The following is a 16,545-nucleotide window of genomic DNA, read 5'->3' on the forward strand; positions in this document are numbered from 1 at the left end:
TAACTACTTTACCTTGATAATATTTTTCATCTCATCAAATTTGTTTTGCTTTTTTTGTCTTTAGAAAATGAGAAAAATTAAAGGTAAATCAAGAAAGAAAATACTTTGAAGTTGAAAATAAATTGTATTTTGAACTTTCCTTTTGTTTTTGGAATTATCATCTTAACTAGTTGAGAACCATATTTTCTTATGGAATCCTTTCTCATTATGCTTTTGAAAGGACTGTGAAGGGATCATTCATGCATTCTTGATTCCATCCAGGATGGAAATAGATACCCATCTCTTACATAGAAATATTGACTAATCAGATTGTCTCTGTTACAACATGATTGCAGGGCACCAAGAGAGAATTAGAAACTGCTATCAATAGACTGTTTTCTTGAGCACTGAACCCCTTGAAGCCATTTATCTAAGGTCTAATAGCTGCCATCTTCATTTCTGAAATTTTACCTTGCCCCCCTTTTTTTTTTTGAGATGTTCGACATGGAAATAACCAAAATGTCTTAAGTGCTTAACTCTGTGTAACTATTCTAAATGCTTCATCTATTAACTCATTTATTTACCTCTCATAATAACCCGGAGAGATGGGTTCTGTTCCCTTGAACAGATGAGGACACCGAAGTACAGAGAGGTTATGATACTTGCCCACAGTCATGCCACTGATTGGTAGAAGCAGGAAGCTAACCTGGGTAATCTACCACTAGAGCTCATCCTCTCACTCACTTGGCTATATTGACAAGGATCGCTCACAAAGCAGCTACTGTGTTCGTTTGGGGATGGAATTACTACTGCATTCTCAGATGTTATGAGATCTCTGTGAAAGGACTAAGCAGCTTGCTTTTCTTAGTCAAGGAACAAGGCCACAAAAAGCAAAGAACAGTCTAGGACAGGGGTGGGCAACCCCTGGCACACGTGCCAAACATGGCACGCCAGTAACTTTTGCTGGCACTCGAAACCCTCTCTTATAATCGTCCATTTACATTTTTTTCCTTAATATCGACTTTTTTATTTTTCAGATAAATTCAGTGTAGGTGCATCTTAGATAAATAAATAATTTTACATAACAAGTTATCTTAAAGACCATAGACATGGATTGACGAGAGAGGGGAAGAGCAATTTCTATGCCTCTGCCTTAACTCTCCCTGCCTTCCTAGATCCGACCAGTGTTTTGGTTTCATTCACATACGCTTGTGAATCTTTGTTCTCAGTGATGAATTTTGTTAAGTCTCGTAGTAGGAGTAGCCTGACGGATGAAAGTAGTAGCTCGTGCATATCTCTGAAGGTCACGAAATATAAACCTGATGTAAAATCTCTGTCATCAGTGATGCAGCAGCAAAAGTCCCACTGATAATATCAAACGGAGTAATAAAGTTTTCTGTCAGACTATCAGTGTACATGTATACATGAAAAAATAAATGTATTTTTCATCATCATATACTGTGTTTTTGTCGCTCGAATGAATTTTATTATTTCTTCAAGTTCTTCACATACGTACACCTTAAGAGATATCAAGTAGACGTAACATGTTCTCAAAAAATTAGGGTTGGCACGCAGAAGAATTTTGAGTCAGAGATTTTGCTGGTTTTGGCAGGCACTCACAAAAAGGTTGCCCACCCCTGGTCTAGGATGAAATGGGCAGTCATTGGGGTTTGTTAGTTAAGACTTCGCTAGGACAAAGCTTAAAGGGAAATTCAGAGGAGCCTGTGGGGAGGAGGAGAGAGAGAGAAGAATATTTGCTACGGGGTTCCTAAGCGTCCTGATCTACTCATGTAACTCCCACCCCCTTCTCAAGTCTGCTGTGTAGGAATTCTATCTGTGACTTCAAATCCGGTTTAGCATAAGGCCTTTATACTGTTATATAGAACTAGAGGCCTGATGCACGAAATTTGTGAAAGGCTCTCGGCCCTTGCAGCCCCAGCTTCGTCCAGAAGATCGTCCGGAAGGTTGTCCGGCTGTCTGATCTAATTAGAATATTACTCTTTTATTATTATAGATGCTTTTCCCAAGTCTTGGGAGAGTACCCACATACAGCTTGGCTTAAAGTTATCCTACAAGTCTGCTTGCTTTCTTTCTTTGTCTTCTCATAACATCTGATACAGGTGTTATGACTTCTCTACCCTTAGCCAGAGGTGTGCACTGTCAGATAAATGCATGTGTTTGCACAGTGCCCTTCTCTCTGGAAGGCCAGGTAACATTTCCACGTTTATGGGCTGGATTTGAATGATAATAATGGAAGCCATTTATTGAGTTGCCTCATGAGTACCAGGCACATCCTCATTTAGTCTTTATAACAACCCCGTGGGCTAAGTATTAATTCTGTTGTATGGATAAGAAAAATGGGTCTCAGGAAGGATGAGTGATTGTTCAAGGCTTCACAGCTAATTGGTGAAGTCTAGTTCTGATGAAGCCTTTGTTTTTCTCCTTGACTGATAATTCACTTAGGAGGCTCTCTCTTCATCTTTCTTCCTGAAAGTCGGAAGCAGAGCCATTCTTAGGTTAATAGACTTTTCTAATCTCTTAAATTGAAAGTACCTCTCAAGTAGAATGTGAGATGGTCCCAAAATTTGACCCCTCTTGTGGAAAGAGGTGTTAATCTACAAGTAGCATCCTCTTTCCAGAGCATGATTTATTTTCTCAAACAAGATTTAAAAAACGAAAACAAAAACCCCAGTCTCTTGTGTGTGTGTTTATATTTGTTGTTGTTTTTTAAAAGCTTCTCTGAGAGTCGAGGCCTCGATCTTCAGAATTGTCCGTGGTGTGAGGGTGTTGGTGAGTTCTTAGATCACAGTGGCGCTGAAAGTGACCTTCATATTTGGAGCCCTATTCATGTGTGAGTGCTTACTTTGATAGGCACTTAGGCTTGGAGTTTCATGATTGGTGGATTACCATAGTAAGTCATGGGGCCATGTGTAGGCATGGGGCCATAATTGTTCTCTTAAAGAAAAAAGAAATTCTGATACTTGTTAAAAGGGTAAGAAAGACTTTATTCAGGACTGTTATAGATACCAAGTGTCACAATAGGGGAGAGACAACAGGTTCAACTTGAGCAGGTTGGGGGGCGGGGGGTGTGTGGTGGTTGTGGGTGGAAAATTACTAAGAGGAGATATCAAGGTCAGGAGGATTCTTGGTGAAGGCAGGCCAAGAACTTATTCATCGAAGGTGGGAGATGAGGAATTTGATCAGATATCAGATATGCAGGCTGCGGGTTCTCTCTAAATTGACTTGGCAAGATTCTTGTTAAAACAGGGCTAAGTAGGCCCAGCGAGGAAGGGGAGCCAAGTAGAGGCCTAGTCAGGAAGAGGGCTCAGAGGAGCCTGACTGAAGATTGGCAAAGAGAGAGTCTTTGTCAGGCCATAGTGATGAATTAAATGTGAGGGTTCAGGTATCGGACTTGAACCATTCAATGAAGTGTAGAGTGAATTTGAGAAATGTTTTCCTACTGGTGCAAACTTCAGAGGTGGGACCTTTAAGGCTTCTGTGATGCTGCACTGTCAGATTGATTTATTTTAAATTTTATTTAACAAACTTAAACAGTGCTTAAGTGCCAGGCTCTATTCTAAACCTTTTGCAAATATTAACTTAATCCTTAAAACAACTCTGTGGGGTGGCTGTACCGTTGCCATTCACTTTTTGCAGATGAGAAACAGGCCCATAGGCGTTACATAACTTGTCCAAGGTCATGTCAGTGGTGGGACTTGGATTTCAACCCAGGCAGCCTGGCTCCAGAGGCTGCGTTCCTATTCAGTCTGCTAGGTTGCATCCCAGGCTTTTCCTCCAAGGGATTTACTTCTCATTATTCTGGACTTTTCTTTATTCTCTTCAGGAATAAAGAATAATTCCTCTTCTGGATATAGTCACACTCTGGACTCTGTTCAGCTGGAAGTCAGATTAAAGAGTATGTTTAGTTGGAGGTCTCCTGTAAATCACAAGATTATTTGTAAACAACCTTTCAGGTGACCTTTCACCTTAGAAGAAGATCAAAACCAGTAATTTATTGGTAAAAATATATTTCCTACCTGCTTCACAGTCTGTGTAGAATAACATCAATGACCCTTTCTAATCAAAGGTCGGCTGCCTTTTTTTTTCCCCTCACCAGCAACCTCAGTAGCATTATTTATTTATGTATTTATTTATTTATTTAATAAATAAATGCCCCATTTATAGGGAATGAGTGGTAATTCTTTGATAAAGGCTTTGGGGAAGTTGGCCTCCAGATAATACATGACTGACACCAAAACTTTCTTAAAGGGGCAGATCCCCTTTGAGCAGAGCAGATCCAGTTCCTAAAATATTTCTTTAGTAGTCTCTTTAAATTCTGCTTGCATTTGTCAAGCTGGTATTTTAAAAGGCTCTGGTTAATATAGTACTAACATCAAAGTTATGTGTGGAAATGAGTATTCCATGGTACCTTCAACTTACGACTTTTAAACTTTTAATTACAGATCTGTCTATGGCAGTACAGAAATTTTCCCAATCACTGCAAGACTTCCAATTTGAATGTATTGGTGATGCTGAAACAGATGATGAAATTAGTATTGGTGAGTACTACTGTTCTTCAATATCCTAAGTAATAACTTTTCTAAATTTTTGTTTCATTTTATTGTTGACAGCATTATAGATGTCCCCCAATTCTCCCCTCCCCCCCACACTGTGTCTCCCTCCTCCTAGCCCCTGCCCCACCCTAGGTCTTCACCACACTATTGTCTGTGTCCATATATTTTATTGATTTTTTACAGAGAGGAAAGGAGAGAGATAGAGAGTTAGAAACATCGATGAGAGAGAAACATCGATCAGCTGCCTCCTGCACATCTCCCACTGGGGATGTGCCCGCAACCCAGGTACATGCCTTTGACCGGAATCGAACCCGGGACCCTTGAGTCCGCAGGCCGACACTCTATCCACTGAGCCAAACCGGTTTTGGCCTAAATAATAATTTTAAAAGTCCTACTTATGATTCTGATTTAATTGAAATCAAACAGATTCACACACTCAAATATTAAACATGTAAAATATTCTGACTTTGATAAAGGTAAAGGGCAATTTTGGGGAACCCTAATGAGTTAGTATACACCAGATGTTCAAGGCCAGTCTGAGCGTGGGAATTCTTATCAGGATGTTCGAGGCCAAGTTGCCATAGGCAGGTGCAAGGTCGCAGCAGTTTCACTGGATACACTGAGCAAGCGTCCCCTTCTATAACCCAAAATTGATGTCACTGTTTGGCAAGAAGCTTCTTTAGTCTAAGTTCGTATAAAGTGTGTTACTGACCAGCCAGTGAGAGGCTGCTGTTATGTGAGGCTGTTTTACTAGGAGGGCTGCTGTATTAGCAGTCCTTGGTAGTAATGGCGACTTGGTCTGCAATAAAGACTCTCTTATATGCCTACGACTTCTTATGTCTTCTACATCCAATACCTAGTGTCCAAGGAGGTCCAGTTCCTGGCAGGGGAACTGAGGCCCAACAGTTGGCGTAGTGGAGCAGGATTCAAGGAGTGAGTACTCCAACAATTGGCCCAGCAAACAGGGTCAAGGAGAAACTTATTCCCCAACAGTATTATACATTGTTTTAAAACTGAGCTCTGTGGTTTCTTCCATAAGGAAATTACTTAATCATTCTATAATTCAGCTCTGCCCTTGGAGAAGATGTGGACAACAATGTTCGTCTCTGCCTCAAAGTCAATCGTTCATTCAAACTAATACATATTGGGTGTCTCTTATTAAATATACAGGGTACTGATTTAAAGATTTCTTTTTTAACATAATACGGATTTCTCTTTTAGCATGAGTATATGTTTATATAGGGGAAAGAATCAGTCATGATGTATTACACCAGTATTATTACAGGACACAGAACATTACTGGGGATTAGGAGACTTGAACCCTAATCCAATTTTGCCACAGTAATTTAGCACTCCGACCCTGGGGAAGGCATGCCCCTTCCTGAATCACATGGTTTCATTTCTCACAAAGTGAATAGGTTCGGTTATGTGATCTCCGAATTTTTTTCTGTATCTGAGTTTACTGCTTGGAGATCAGATTTATGCAGCATTCTTTCTCCCACATTTTAACAATCCCTACTTGTCAGTTTGTAGACCTGGGGTCCATTTGTAGATTAGAGACATGGCCACATCGTCAGAAGACTGGATAAAATGTGTGTACACTTTAGAGAATAATACTAAGTGTACTCATCTTCCAGGTATAAAAATAGAATATTACAAGTATCTGGAACAGCGACTTCCAAGCTTTTATGTGTGTATAAAACACTGGGAGATCTTATTACATGCAGGTTCTGATTCAGAAGGTCTCAGGTTGGGTGTGTGGTTCTGCATTTCCATCAGACTTGAAAGGGATGTTGACGCTGCCGGTGCCTGGACCACACGTTGAGTAGCAGAGATTTATGATCCCTGACATGCCTTTCCACAGCCACATCCCTCTCTTTCCTCTGCCATTTCTTCTGTAGTTTTCCAAGTTCCATGCATTTTAAAATAATACGTTTTTATTATTTTTAAACCTAAGTAGCTGTCCAAGGACAGGGCAGTGTTATCTCCACAAAAGAAAGGCTTTCCGGAGAAGATCAGATGATTGAGTGTCTGATTCATTGTGTGACTTTAGCTGCTTACATTCATGAGAGTTTCTCCCGGAGAAGTCACTGGGCAGAGTGCAGAGTCCGTAGACAAGCCCGCCCTGCACGTGGGATTTGCATCATGTATATATACCTCGTCACGGTCACGTTGGCCGTCTCTCAGAGGAGCTGTGCCAGGCACTCACTTTCTTAGCTGAGTGGTAGTTACCCTGAGGGGGTGTGGAGGTGGCTGGGCTCTTGGAATCAGAGATGGCTTCTTCTGCTCTCAGGTCTCTAAGGACAGGTGGCTGAGCCATGCCCGCACTTGGCTGAGGGGTACTCAGAAGCCTCTAGGACAGCGGTTCTCAACCTGTGGGTCGCGACCCCTTTGGGGGTCAGACGGCCCTTTCACAGAGGTCGCCTAAGACCATCGGAAAACACATGTATAATTACATATTGTTTTTGTGATGAATCACTATGCTTTAATTACGTTCAATTTGTAACAATGAAATTGGGGGTCACCACAACATGAGGAACTGTATTAAAGGGTCGAGGCATTAGGAAGGTTGAGAACCACTGATCTAGGAAGAAGGGAAAGGACATCAGTGATCATACTCCACCGCGATGTGGAACAATAGTTGTCATTTCACGCGCCACTTCTTGACACTTGTCATAAATGTCTATCCCCCAATGCAGGCGTTGTAACATACACTTCACCAGAAAAAAGCCTAGATTATATTACTAAAATATTAACATATTAGCATTATTATGTAGAAAAAAAAACAATACCCCTATACTTGCATAACTACAATTATTTTGACTTAGAAATGATACCTATAAATTCCAAGAAGGCAGAGTTCAGATCTTTTTTTTTTTTTTTTTTTTTTAAAAAAAAAAAAAAAAATTTTTTTTTTTTTTTTTAAGAAAGAACAAAAAAACATTTTAGCTTTAGCACCTGACCTAGGGCCTGACTCATAGTAGCCCCTCTGTTAAATTGTTTAATAAATGACAACTTTCCTTATAAAATTTAATTTTTTCACTTATGTGTATGCTTTTTAATAGCATTATATATATAAATCTGTTTTTTCTTTTTAAAGAGGATTATAGTAATTACTTCTGAGTTTTTATAGATATAATTTTTAATAATTTCATAGCTTTAAAATATTCCATCAGATTCATATACCTGAATTTATGAAGTCTCTAGAGTACATTCACGCTGGCTCTAATTGTTTTTTTTCTTGTTATTAGCAGTATAGTAAACATTTCTTTTAATTTCCATTGTGCTTCTTACTCAAAACACCTTCTTGAAAGCACACTAGTGACTGCAGAGGTAGGTTTTCAGTCACTGCCATGTGACCTTCCTGGCCGATGTCAAGTGATTTCCTCAGGTTGTGGTGGATTTGATATCTCAACATTGGTCTGTTTGTCTCTTTCCACTTTGGCTAACGGGATGTCGTGGCTCTTGCAGGTTAGATTTGAAAGGTGTGAATTGATCAGTAGGTAAAGGCTTATTATACGCAATGAATATTACATTTAATTCTAATGCTTAGAGGGCTTTGCGGAGTTAGACCAAGGTGAATACTATATAGGAGTAGGTGTAATATTGTTTGCTACTTTCATATCAGGAGACTTTTTTAGCTCCTATTGCAGAGAATCTGACTTAAACACCAATGTTTTATTAGGAAAACCTAACTTAGAATAAAAATATTTATAAACTTAAATTATTTCTGAAACAACTAGTGTAAAAATATAGATATGTTCCCATGTCCTCTCCATCTAACACTTTTTATCCTTTAACTGAGCCCCAAGCGCAGCCTGAACAGTTAAAAGTAACGATGCATAGAATAAAGAAATAGTCGACTTTCAGTAATCATCCCTAACATGAGGGCTTATGTACCAGGGACAGGCATCCCGGAATGTATCGCTGGGACTAATTGGTAAGGCTGGTGTGGGTGGAGTGCAAGAACCGTCCTTACCCCCTTTGTCACGCTCAGTTCTACATGGGAAAGGACAGAGCGTCAGTTGTCTTTAAAATAGCCTGTTGAAGCCCGGGTTTCAGCTTCTTTATTTCTCTGATTTAATAAGAGAGGAATGAAGTAGGGACAGCTGTGACTCTTAGCTTTCTGTATTAGCCACAGCCCTCCCCGCCAGAGTAGTCTTGAGACCTAACCAAGGACATAACCACTAAATCTGATGACTTACCAGAAACGCTCATTTTTTATAATTGAGCAATGTCAGTAGCAAAATAACACATAAAATCAAGATGTTTGCAGACTTTCTGTAAGTTATGGTGGTGGGAATGGATGGGAAGGCATTAGGAAGGTGAGTTAGATGTCTGCTTTCCATGTGCTTACAGTGGAATAGGGTGGGAAACAGATTTTGAACAAAGTAAGTAAAAGAAGGTGCTGTTTCTATATCAGTATAATTACCTAACTAGTGAAGCTGTTGCAGGAAATTTTTTTAGACTGGTAGGCCTGTGTCTGGCCTGTAAATTGGTCCCATTCTTCAGCTGCCCCCTCCTGCTCCCACATCTTTGGCCTGTGCTTGCTGGCTTTTTGGTTTGTTTGTTTTGGTATCAGTGAGACGGTGTTGGCATGGAAGGAAGCAAAATGGGAATAGTGGTCTGGGACGCAGTGGGGAATTCCTGTGGCTCAGAGAGCAGGTTAGTTGTTTCCAGAATTAAAGTCCCAAGCAGGGCAGCATCACACACTCTCCTTTTAGCATCTTCCTTCCCATTCAAGAGCAGCCAGAGGTCATTGCTCCTCCCTTTTCTAAGGATGAATGAGCTGCAGGTGAGCTTTTGATGGCGCCCTTTTATCTGCCCACCGCAGAGCTGGCCTGGTGGGAAGCAGCCTATTGAGTCCATCCAACTTCACTTCCCACGGCTGTTCTGACGGCCCACTTTTTGTACTGCTTTAGTGTTTTGAACTGAGTAAAGACACTACGTTAGGAGTAGGTTAGGAGTTGAGCAGTTGGACACTTGGGGCTTGGAAATTTGTGGTGGAGGGGAGGGAAGGGGAAGGATTATAAAGTAGTAAAGATTCAGTCCTCCTCAAATAACATGGACAGACTAGATAGAAAATGTGCTGTACTTTAACTATAGTTGCATAGTTATATGTATGTAAATGCAGAAAGACAGTACTCACTGCTTCAGTCCTGATACATGTACCTACATGGACATCAATTGCCAAAGTGAGTCAGTGCCTGAAAACCTTACTAGTAAGAAATAAAAGGCTATCACCACACAAAATAAAATACTGTTCCTTTGAAAACAGTTTACCCTGTTTCATTTAAACAAATAGACGCTCAAAGATATTACTGTGAATCAGCATAGGAGACAGGTTGTTTTGCTATGTTAATTTAACACATGAGAGTATCTACACTAATAAAAGAGAAACATGGTAATTAGCGTACGACCGCTACCCTTCCCATTGGCTAATCAGGGAGATATGCAAATTAACTGTCAGCCAAGATGGCGGCCGGCAGCCAGGCAGCTGATGCGAACAGGGAGGCTTGCTTCCTTCAGTGACAGAGGACTCCAACCTTCCCCGCCTGCGCTGCCCGCCTCTGAGCTTCAGTTGGAAACATTGTAACATTTATAGAAGATAAACAAAACCCCAGAAACCTCCTGTCAGTCAGCCGGGATCTCAGAGCTGGAGTCGCAACATTGTTTCGAATACAGAAAACAAAGGCCAGAAACCTGCTTTCAGCAGCCGAGCCTCAGAGAGAAAGCCGGCTCTCAGCTCCAGTGACAGCCATAGAAAGTAAATAAATGCCAGAATAAAAGAAAAAAGAAAAAAAGGAGAAGTTTGGACCTTCAGTCGCCCGCCAGCCTGAAAAAAGCCCTCTGCCCCTCACCCAGCCTGGCCAGGCACCCCAGTGGGGACCCCCACCCTGAAGCAACAAGATGGCGGCTAATTTGCATACTGAAGGCAGGCAGCAGCAGGCAAGGCTGTCTGCGGTCCCAGGCCAGGATCTGTGACCCTGCCGGGCGGGATCAGAGGAGCCGCGAGGCCTCCCGGCACGAGTGACAGGGGGCAGCGCCCCAACCCCCTGATTGGCCCTGCTCTGTGAGTGACAGGGGGCAGCGCCCCAACCCCCTGATTGGCCCTGCTCTGTGCGTGACAGGGGGCAGCGCCCCAACCCCCTGATTGGTCCTGCTCTGTGAGTGACAGGGGGTGGCGCTGCAACCTCCCCATCGACCCTGCCTTGAGTGTGACAGGGGATGGTGCCCCAACCCCCCAATCGGCCCTACCCTGAGCGTGACTGAGGGTGGCATCGCAACCTCCCGATCCGCCCTGCTCTGTGCATGACAGGGGGCGGCGCCCCAACTCCCCAATCGGCCCTGCTCTGAGCCCGACCAGGGGCTGCACCTAGGGATTGGGCCTGCCCTCTGCCACCCGGGAGCAGGCCTAAGCCAGCAGGTCATTATCTCCTGAGGGGTCCCAGACTGTGAGAGGGCACAGGCCGGGCTGAGGGACCCCCCTCTCCCCCCCGAGTGCACAAATTTTTGTGCACCAGGCCTCTAGTAGGATAATAAAAAGCTGTAAATCTTAGTATATTACTTCAGGATTTATGTCCACACCAAAGGTGAGGTATGCAAGTTACTGTGTTTTGTTCCTGTATTTAGTGCCTATAACTTGAAATCACTTTAAGCCTTAAAAGATGTCTGGATTTTAAAAATACCAGATATTGTTAGTCAAGCTGAACTGGTACCCATAAGAATACTAGTATTAGTCACTGATAAGAGGCAAAGCTTGCTCATTCTATGTAATCTTGGAGACCATTGGAAAGTCCAGCTGCAAAGTGTGTAAACAGCTTGTGTAGTAACCTGTGTTAATTCTCTGCAAGTCTTGGACAATGTGAACCTTGCACTTAAGAGATTAAACATTTACTAAGAAGGAGAGTCAGTTTGCTAGTAAATATTTTAGGTGGGGACTTCATTCCTTCAGACACACCTAAACAGAAAATTCCTGTGGTAGAGACAGACAACATACAACCACTTGTCAACTAAGGTTATGGCTCCCAACACTGAGTGGAGAAATGAGGCCATCAGTTAGGTAATTTAAATTAAAATATGTTTTGTAATAATTGCCCAGGACTCCGGGGTCGGCAAACTGCGGCTCGAGATCCACATGCGGCTCTTTGGCCCCTTGAGTGTGGCTCTTCCTAAGCCTTAGGAGTACCCTAATTAAGTTAATAACAATGTACCTACCTATATAGTTTAAGTTTAAAAAATTTGGCTCTCAAAAGAAATTTCAATCGTTGTACTGTTGATATTTGGCTCTGTTGACTAATGAGTTTGCCGACCACTGGCCCAGGTATTTTTGACATAACTAATGTATTCTTGTTCAGGTATTTGCTCTGTTTCAATACAGATGTGCAGATATAGAAATACTGATGATTGGTACTTAAGAGTTCTTAAAATGATGAGCATGGTACATCCTAAAAAACACTTTTATGCCTTGGCTGGTGTTGCTGCTCTGTTAGGCCCGCTAGTCAAGGGCACATACCTGGGTGGTTGCACATTTGTAGTTGAGCGCATGTTGGAGGCAACCAATTGATGCCTTTTTTCCTCTCTTTTTTTCTCTCTCTCCCTCCCTCCTTCCCTTCCACTTTCCCTAAAATCAATGGAAAAAAAATATCCTTGAGTGAGGATTAACAAAACAAAACAAAAAAACAGAACCCCCCCCCCACCACTTTTATATGGAAATTTATGTACAAATTGTATGTGTGCAGATTGATGGAAAGTCAAACCCAGTCCAAATTTTGAATACTACTGCATTATCTGGAATGTGCCATACATTTTGGATTCTTTTCTGTTCTGTCTTTAGGAGAATATGTTGAAAGGTGACACTACAGGAGACAAATTTTAAATAGTTACATTTTAAGTCACAGGGCCTTTATTGTTTGTTTTTGAGCTAGTAGAGCTTTGCCCAGCTGCAAATATTTGTCGTTGATCACCTCTCTGAGGCTGGGTGTGCATTAGTGTGATACAGTGGTAAAGGGACTTCACCCTGAGCCGGAAATCATCTTGGGGTATTGACAGAAGCCTGGAGTGATCAGGGATGCTTGCTCAGAGGGTGTGAGTGGAAGACATTTTTTAAGGGAGTGGTTGGAAAATTTTCCTTCATTTTCTGTGTTAGAGAAATTACTGCGGGAAAATTCTAAATCTTATGCCACATTCACTTTGAGGATGCATCTGCCAGGTACAATGGAAAGGTGTTGTTTGATCCAGTTTTCCAAGTTATAAATTAGGAATATAGTCTAGGACAGGAAGTATGGCAGTTTGCTTTGTGTGTTTTTGAGGGATTTATAGTATAGGTTAAAAAAAATAACTGGAATATTTATAATAGGAAATATACTTAAAAAATCATAAGTGAATTTAGCTAAAAAAGAACCTATTTTATTCAATTTAAACTAATAAAATTCAACTCTCAACTACTAAGCTATTAAATTATTTAAAGCTTCTGTAAAGATTTTCTTCAAAATTTAGTTATGAGCCACACATACTCATCCATACCGATTACTACTAATCATTGTCTAATGCTATCGTGATGCATTAGATCAGTGGTTCTCAACCTGTGGGTCGCGACCCCTTTGGGGTTCGAACGACCCTTTCACAGGGGTCGCCTAAATACATCCTGCATATCAGATATTTACATTATGATTCATAACAGTAGCAAAATTACAGTCATGAACTAACAACGAAAATAATTTTATGGTTGGGTGTCACCACAACATGAGGAACTGTATTAAAGGGTCGTGGCATTAGGAAGGTTGAGAACCACTGCATTAGATGGAGCCTGGCCATGGATCTCTTCTTAGGCATTTTTTTGGGGGGAAAAGTTTGCAACCCAGAAACAATTACCATTACTAACCACAACTGAAGTCTTCAAAAAGAGACCTGTGATTTTTATTAAATTCTAGGGAACATATTACCTTCTCACAGGCTGAATCAAAAGAAAATCCATCAGTTATTACAGATCCCTCATAACAACCCACTTAAATGTCGGTTATATAAGTCAGGAAGTCCTCTTAAAGTGGAACCTTCCCAAATGCCTAGGTTGTTTATACAAATAACATTTTCTTTTGAACTCTGTAGAGGAAGCATGTTTTATTTTTAATGACTCTCAGTTGGACAATTGAAATATTGTTTTCCATTTCTTTACCACCCTTATTTTTGCACCCACACAGAAACCACCCACAACTGAGGATTGGAACAGCTGGGGAAGTTGTGTATTTCAGGTGGAGTTCTTCTCTAAAAAAACATGCCACTTACAAGATGTTTTATTATATTAGCTCTGTATTTTAAAGAACATAACTTGATTTATTTTGAAGTCCAAAGGCTTAGATTTTTTCATTTCCGGCTCTGAAAAACAATATGAATCTTATGCCACTAGCCACACGTCTCAAAGAAAAAAACTGTCTTAACTTACTAACATACAATAATCCCCTGAAACCCATTTATTTATTTTGCGATTTGTTCTGGTGAACAAAAAATAGTTTGGTCTTTTTCATAGAGAACTCAGTCTCTTATCTCTTCCAGCAGATTTTAGGTTCTTTGAGGTTAGAAAGTTTACTCCCATTTCTATTCCTGCATAATACTTTAGAGCAGCGGTTTTCAATCTGTGGGTCACGACCCCTTTGGCGGTCGAACGACCCTTTCACAGGGGTCGCCTAAGACCATCCTGCATATCAGATATTTACATTATGATTCATAACAGTAGCAACATTACAGTTATGAAGTAGCAACGAAAATAATTTTATGGTTGGGTCACAACATGAGGAACTGTATTTAAAGTGCCAGAAGGTTGAGAACCACTGCTTTAGAGCTTTACTTGTAGCAGAGGCTTAGTAAATAGTTGTTTCATAAATCTAGGGGACCTTTATATAGAAACAAAGCACCTTAAGACACATAAACGTTCAAGGTAGACCAGGCCGAGGTGTGTGAGTGGGAAGATGAGGGAAGGCCACTCTGTGGAAGGGGTTGTTTCAGGGGTCCTCAAACTATGGCCCACGGGCCACATGCAAATACAAATATTGTATTTGTTCCCGTTTTGTTTTTTTACTTCAAAATAAGATATGTGCAGTGTGCATAGGAATTTGTTCATAGTTTTTTTTTTTTAAACTATAGTCCGGCCCTCCAACTGTCTGAGGGACAGTGAACTGGCCCCCTGTTTAAAAAGTTTGAGGACCCCTGGGTTGTTTAATTTGGTCATGGAGAAGTGGTCCGTGAAGAGGGAATACGAACATTCCAGAAATAGGGAAGGGATGAATGCAGGCTTTGAGGAGGAAAGGAGAAAGCCAAGGGGAAATGGCATGTGTGAGCAGGTATACAAGACCTAGTAGGCCAAGTTAGGGATATGGAGTTTTAACTTAAAGGCAATGAGAAGACATTGCTGGGCATTAATCAGAGAAGTGATATTGTATTTGCATTTTGAAAAGGTTAATCTGACTGTCTCATGGAAGACTTAAGAACGCTGCTCCAGATGAGCTTTTCTTAAAATGTCTTCTTGGCTATTTCTTTGTGTTTGTGCTCAGGAGAAAATGGGGCATGGGTATCCTAATGGGTAGTATAAAAGTGACATTGTATTTGCATTTTAAAAAGGTTAATCTGACTGTCTCATGGGAAGACTTACGAACGCTGCTCCAGATGAGCTTTTCTTAAAATGTCTTACTTGGCTATTTCTTTGTGTTTGTGCTCTGGAGAAAATGGGGCATGGGTATCCTAATGGGTAGTATAATGTAACCTATGGATACCTGTGTTGGTTTTAATGCACTTGCATTGAACAACAGAACCACAGTTGGAGTACATCTCTTTCATTGGATGCATGAATAGAATGGCCTTAGTAAAACTGGAATCTTGTGATTGGCTTGTACTTTCAAGCCTAAACCATGACATACTCTTGACATTGTTGTCATAATTTTTGGCATAGTAACAGGAACATGTTTTCATTGCCTTTTGGTCAACATCGGACACCAAAAAGGTGAAGTGGTGGCCTGTGTGGTGTTAGGTGCATGGTTTGAACTTTTGTTGGTAATGTCTTTGTTTGCTTAGCACAATTTCTCCACCCATGTGGAAGATCACGTAAATTCAGCATCTGCTTTGAAAATAGCTTTTGAAGATGGTATTATGTCACAGTGAAAGTGTTTTTACCATTGGCGTGGAATTTATATCTTGCTAGTTGAGAGCTGCATTTCTTCTTGGATAATTCTCATACTTTGTGTACAGGTGGGGATGAGGAGTAGCTCAGATTATTGTTTTTTTGTTTGTTTGTTTTATTTCTTTAGAATTTTTAGAAAGTGCTACTTCTGCATAGTATCTGAAGAGAAGAGACCTTGGAGAACATGGGAGCTCACTGTCATTTTGCTTTAGACACAGGTGAATCGATTTTCTAAAGTCACACTAGTAGGAGAACCCTGTTCACCTAGCTCCTTGGTTCTGAACTTGGAGCTTACTCGTTCATTCATGCAATAAAGCTGTATCAAGTACCTGTGATTTGTCAGAAACCATTTTGGGTACTGACATATCAGTGTGCAAAACAGAAAAAAAAAAAATATCCCCACCCTAATGGGTTTGCATTTGTTTGAGGAGTTAAATAAATTTAAGTTTATTATATGTTAAGTTAGGTTGTAATAAATGTTTATAGAGATACAAAAAGAAGGGACATTTAAAAAATTTTTCTTCAGTATTTCTTTCATATACAGATATATCATTTTAAGATAGTGGTATTATTGCCTTTATTCCCTGTGTAATTAATCAAATTTACACGACCATGTAAACATTGATCCTTTTTCTGTATTGAAACCTAATTGGACCTTGATTTATCCTTTATTCCCTGTGTAATTAATCAAATTTACATGACCATGTAAACATTGATCCTTTTTCTGTATTGAAACCATTTGGTACAAAAGGCATAAAAATAGTCAGTGCTTCTGAGGCCTGCTGGCTGTATCAGCCCTAGATTTTTTTTTTCCTGAAGTCT

General features: G+C 40.7%; 1 protein-coding gene across 1 annotated transcript in view; it reads left to right on the forward strand.

Moving 5' to 3' along the window:
• ARHGAP42 (Rho GTPase activating protein 42) overlaps nt 1-16,545 on the forward strand; it is a 248,988-nt gene that overhangs the window by 60,402 nt on the left and 172,041 nt on the right. The window contains exon 2 of the mRNA XM_014544570.1: nt 4,443-4,538. Coding sequence (XP_014400056.1) covers nt 4,443-4,538 — 96 coding nt within the window. The remainder of the gene's footprint in view (nt 1-4,442; nt 4,539-16,545) is intronic.

Source organism: Myotis brandtii, unplaced genomic scaffold, assembly GCF_000412655.1.
Source record: "Myotis brandtii unplaced genomic scaffold, ASM41265v1 scaffold37, whole genome shotgun sequence".
Classification (NCBI taxonomy): Eukaryota; Metazoa; Chordata; class Mammalia; order Chiroptera; family Vespertilionidae; genus Myotis; species Myotis brandtii.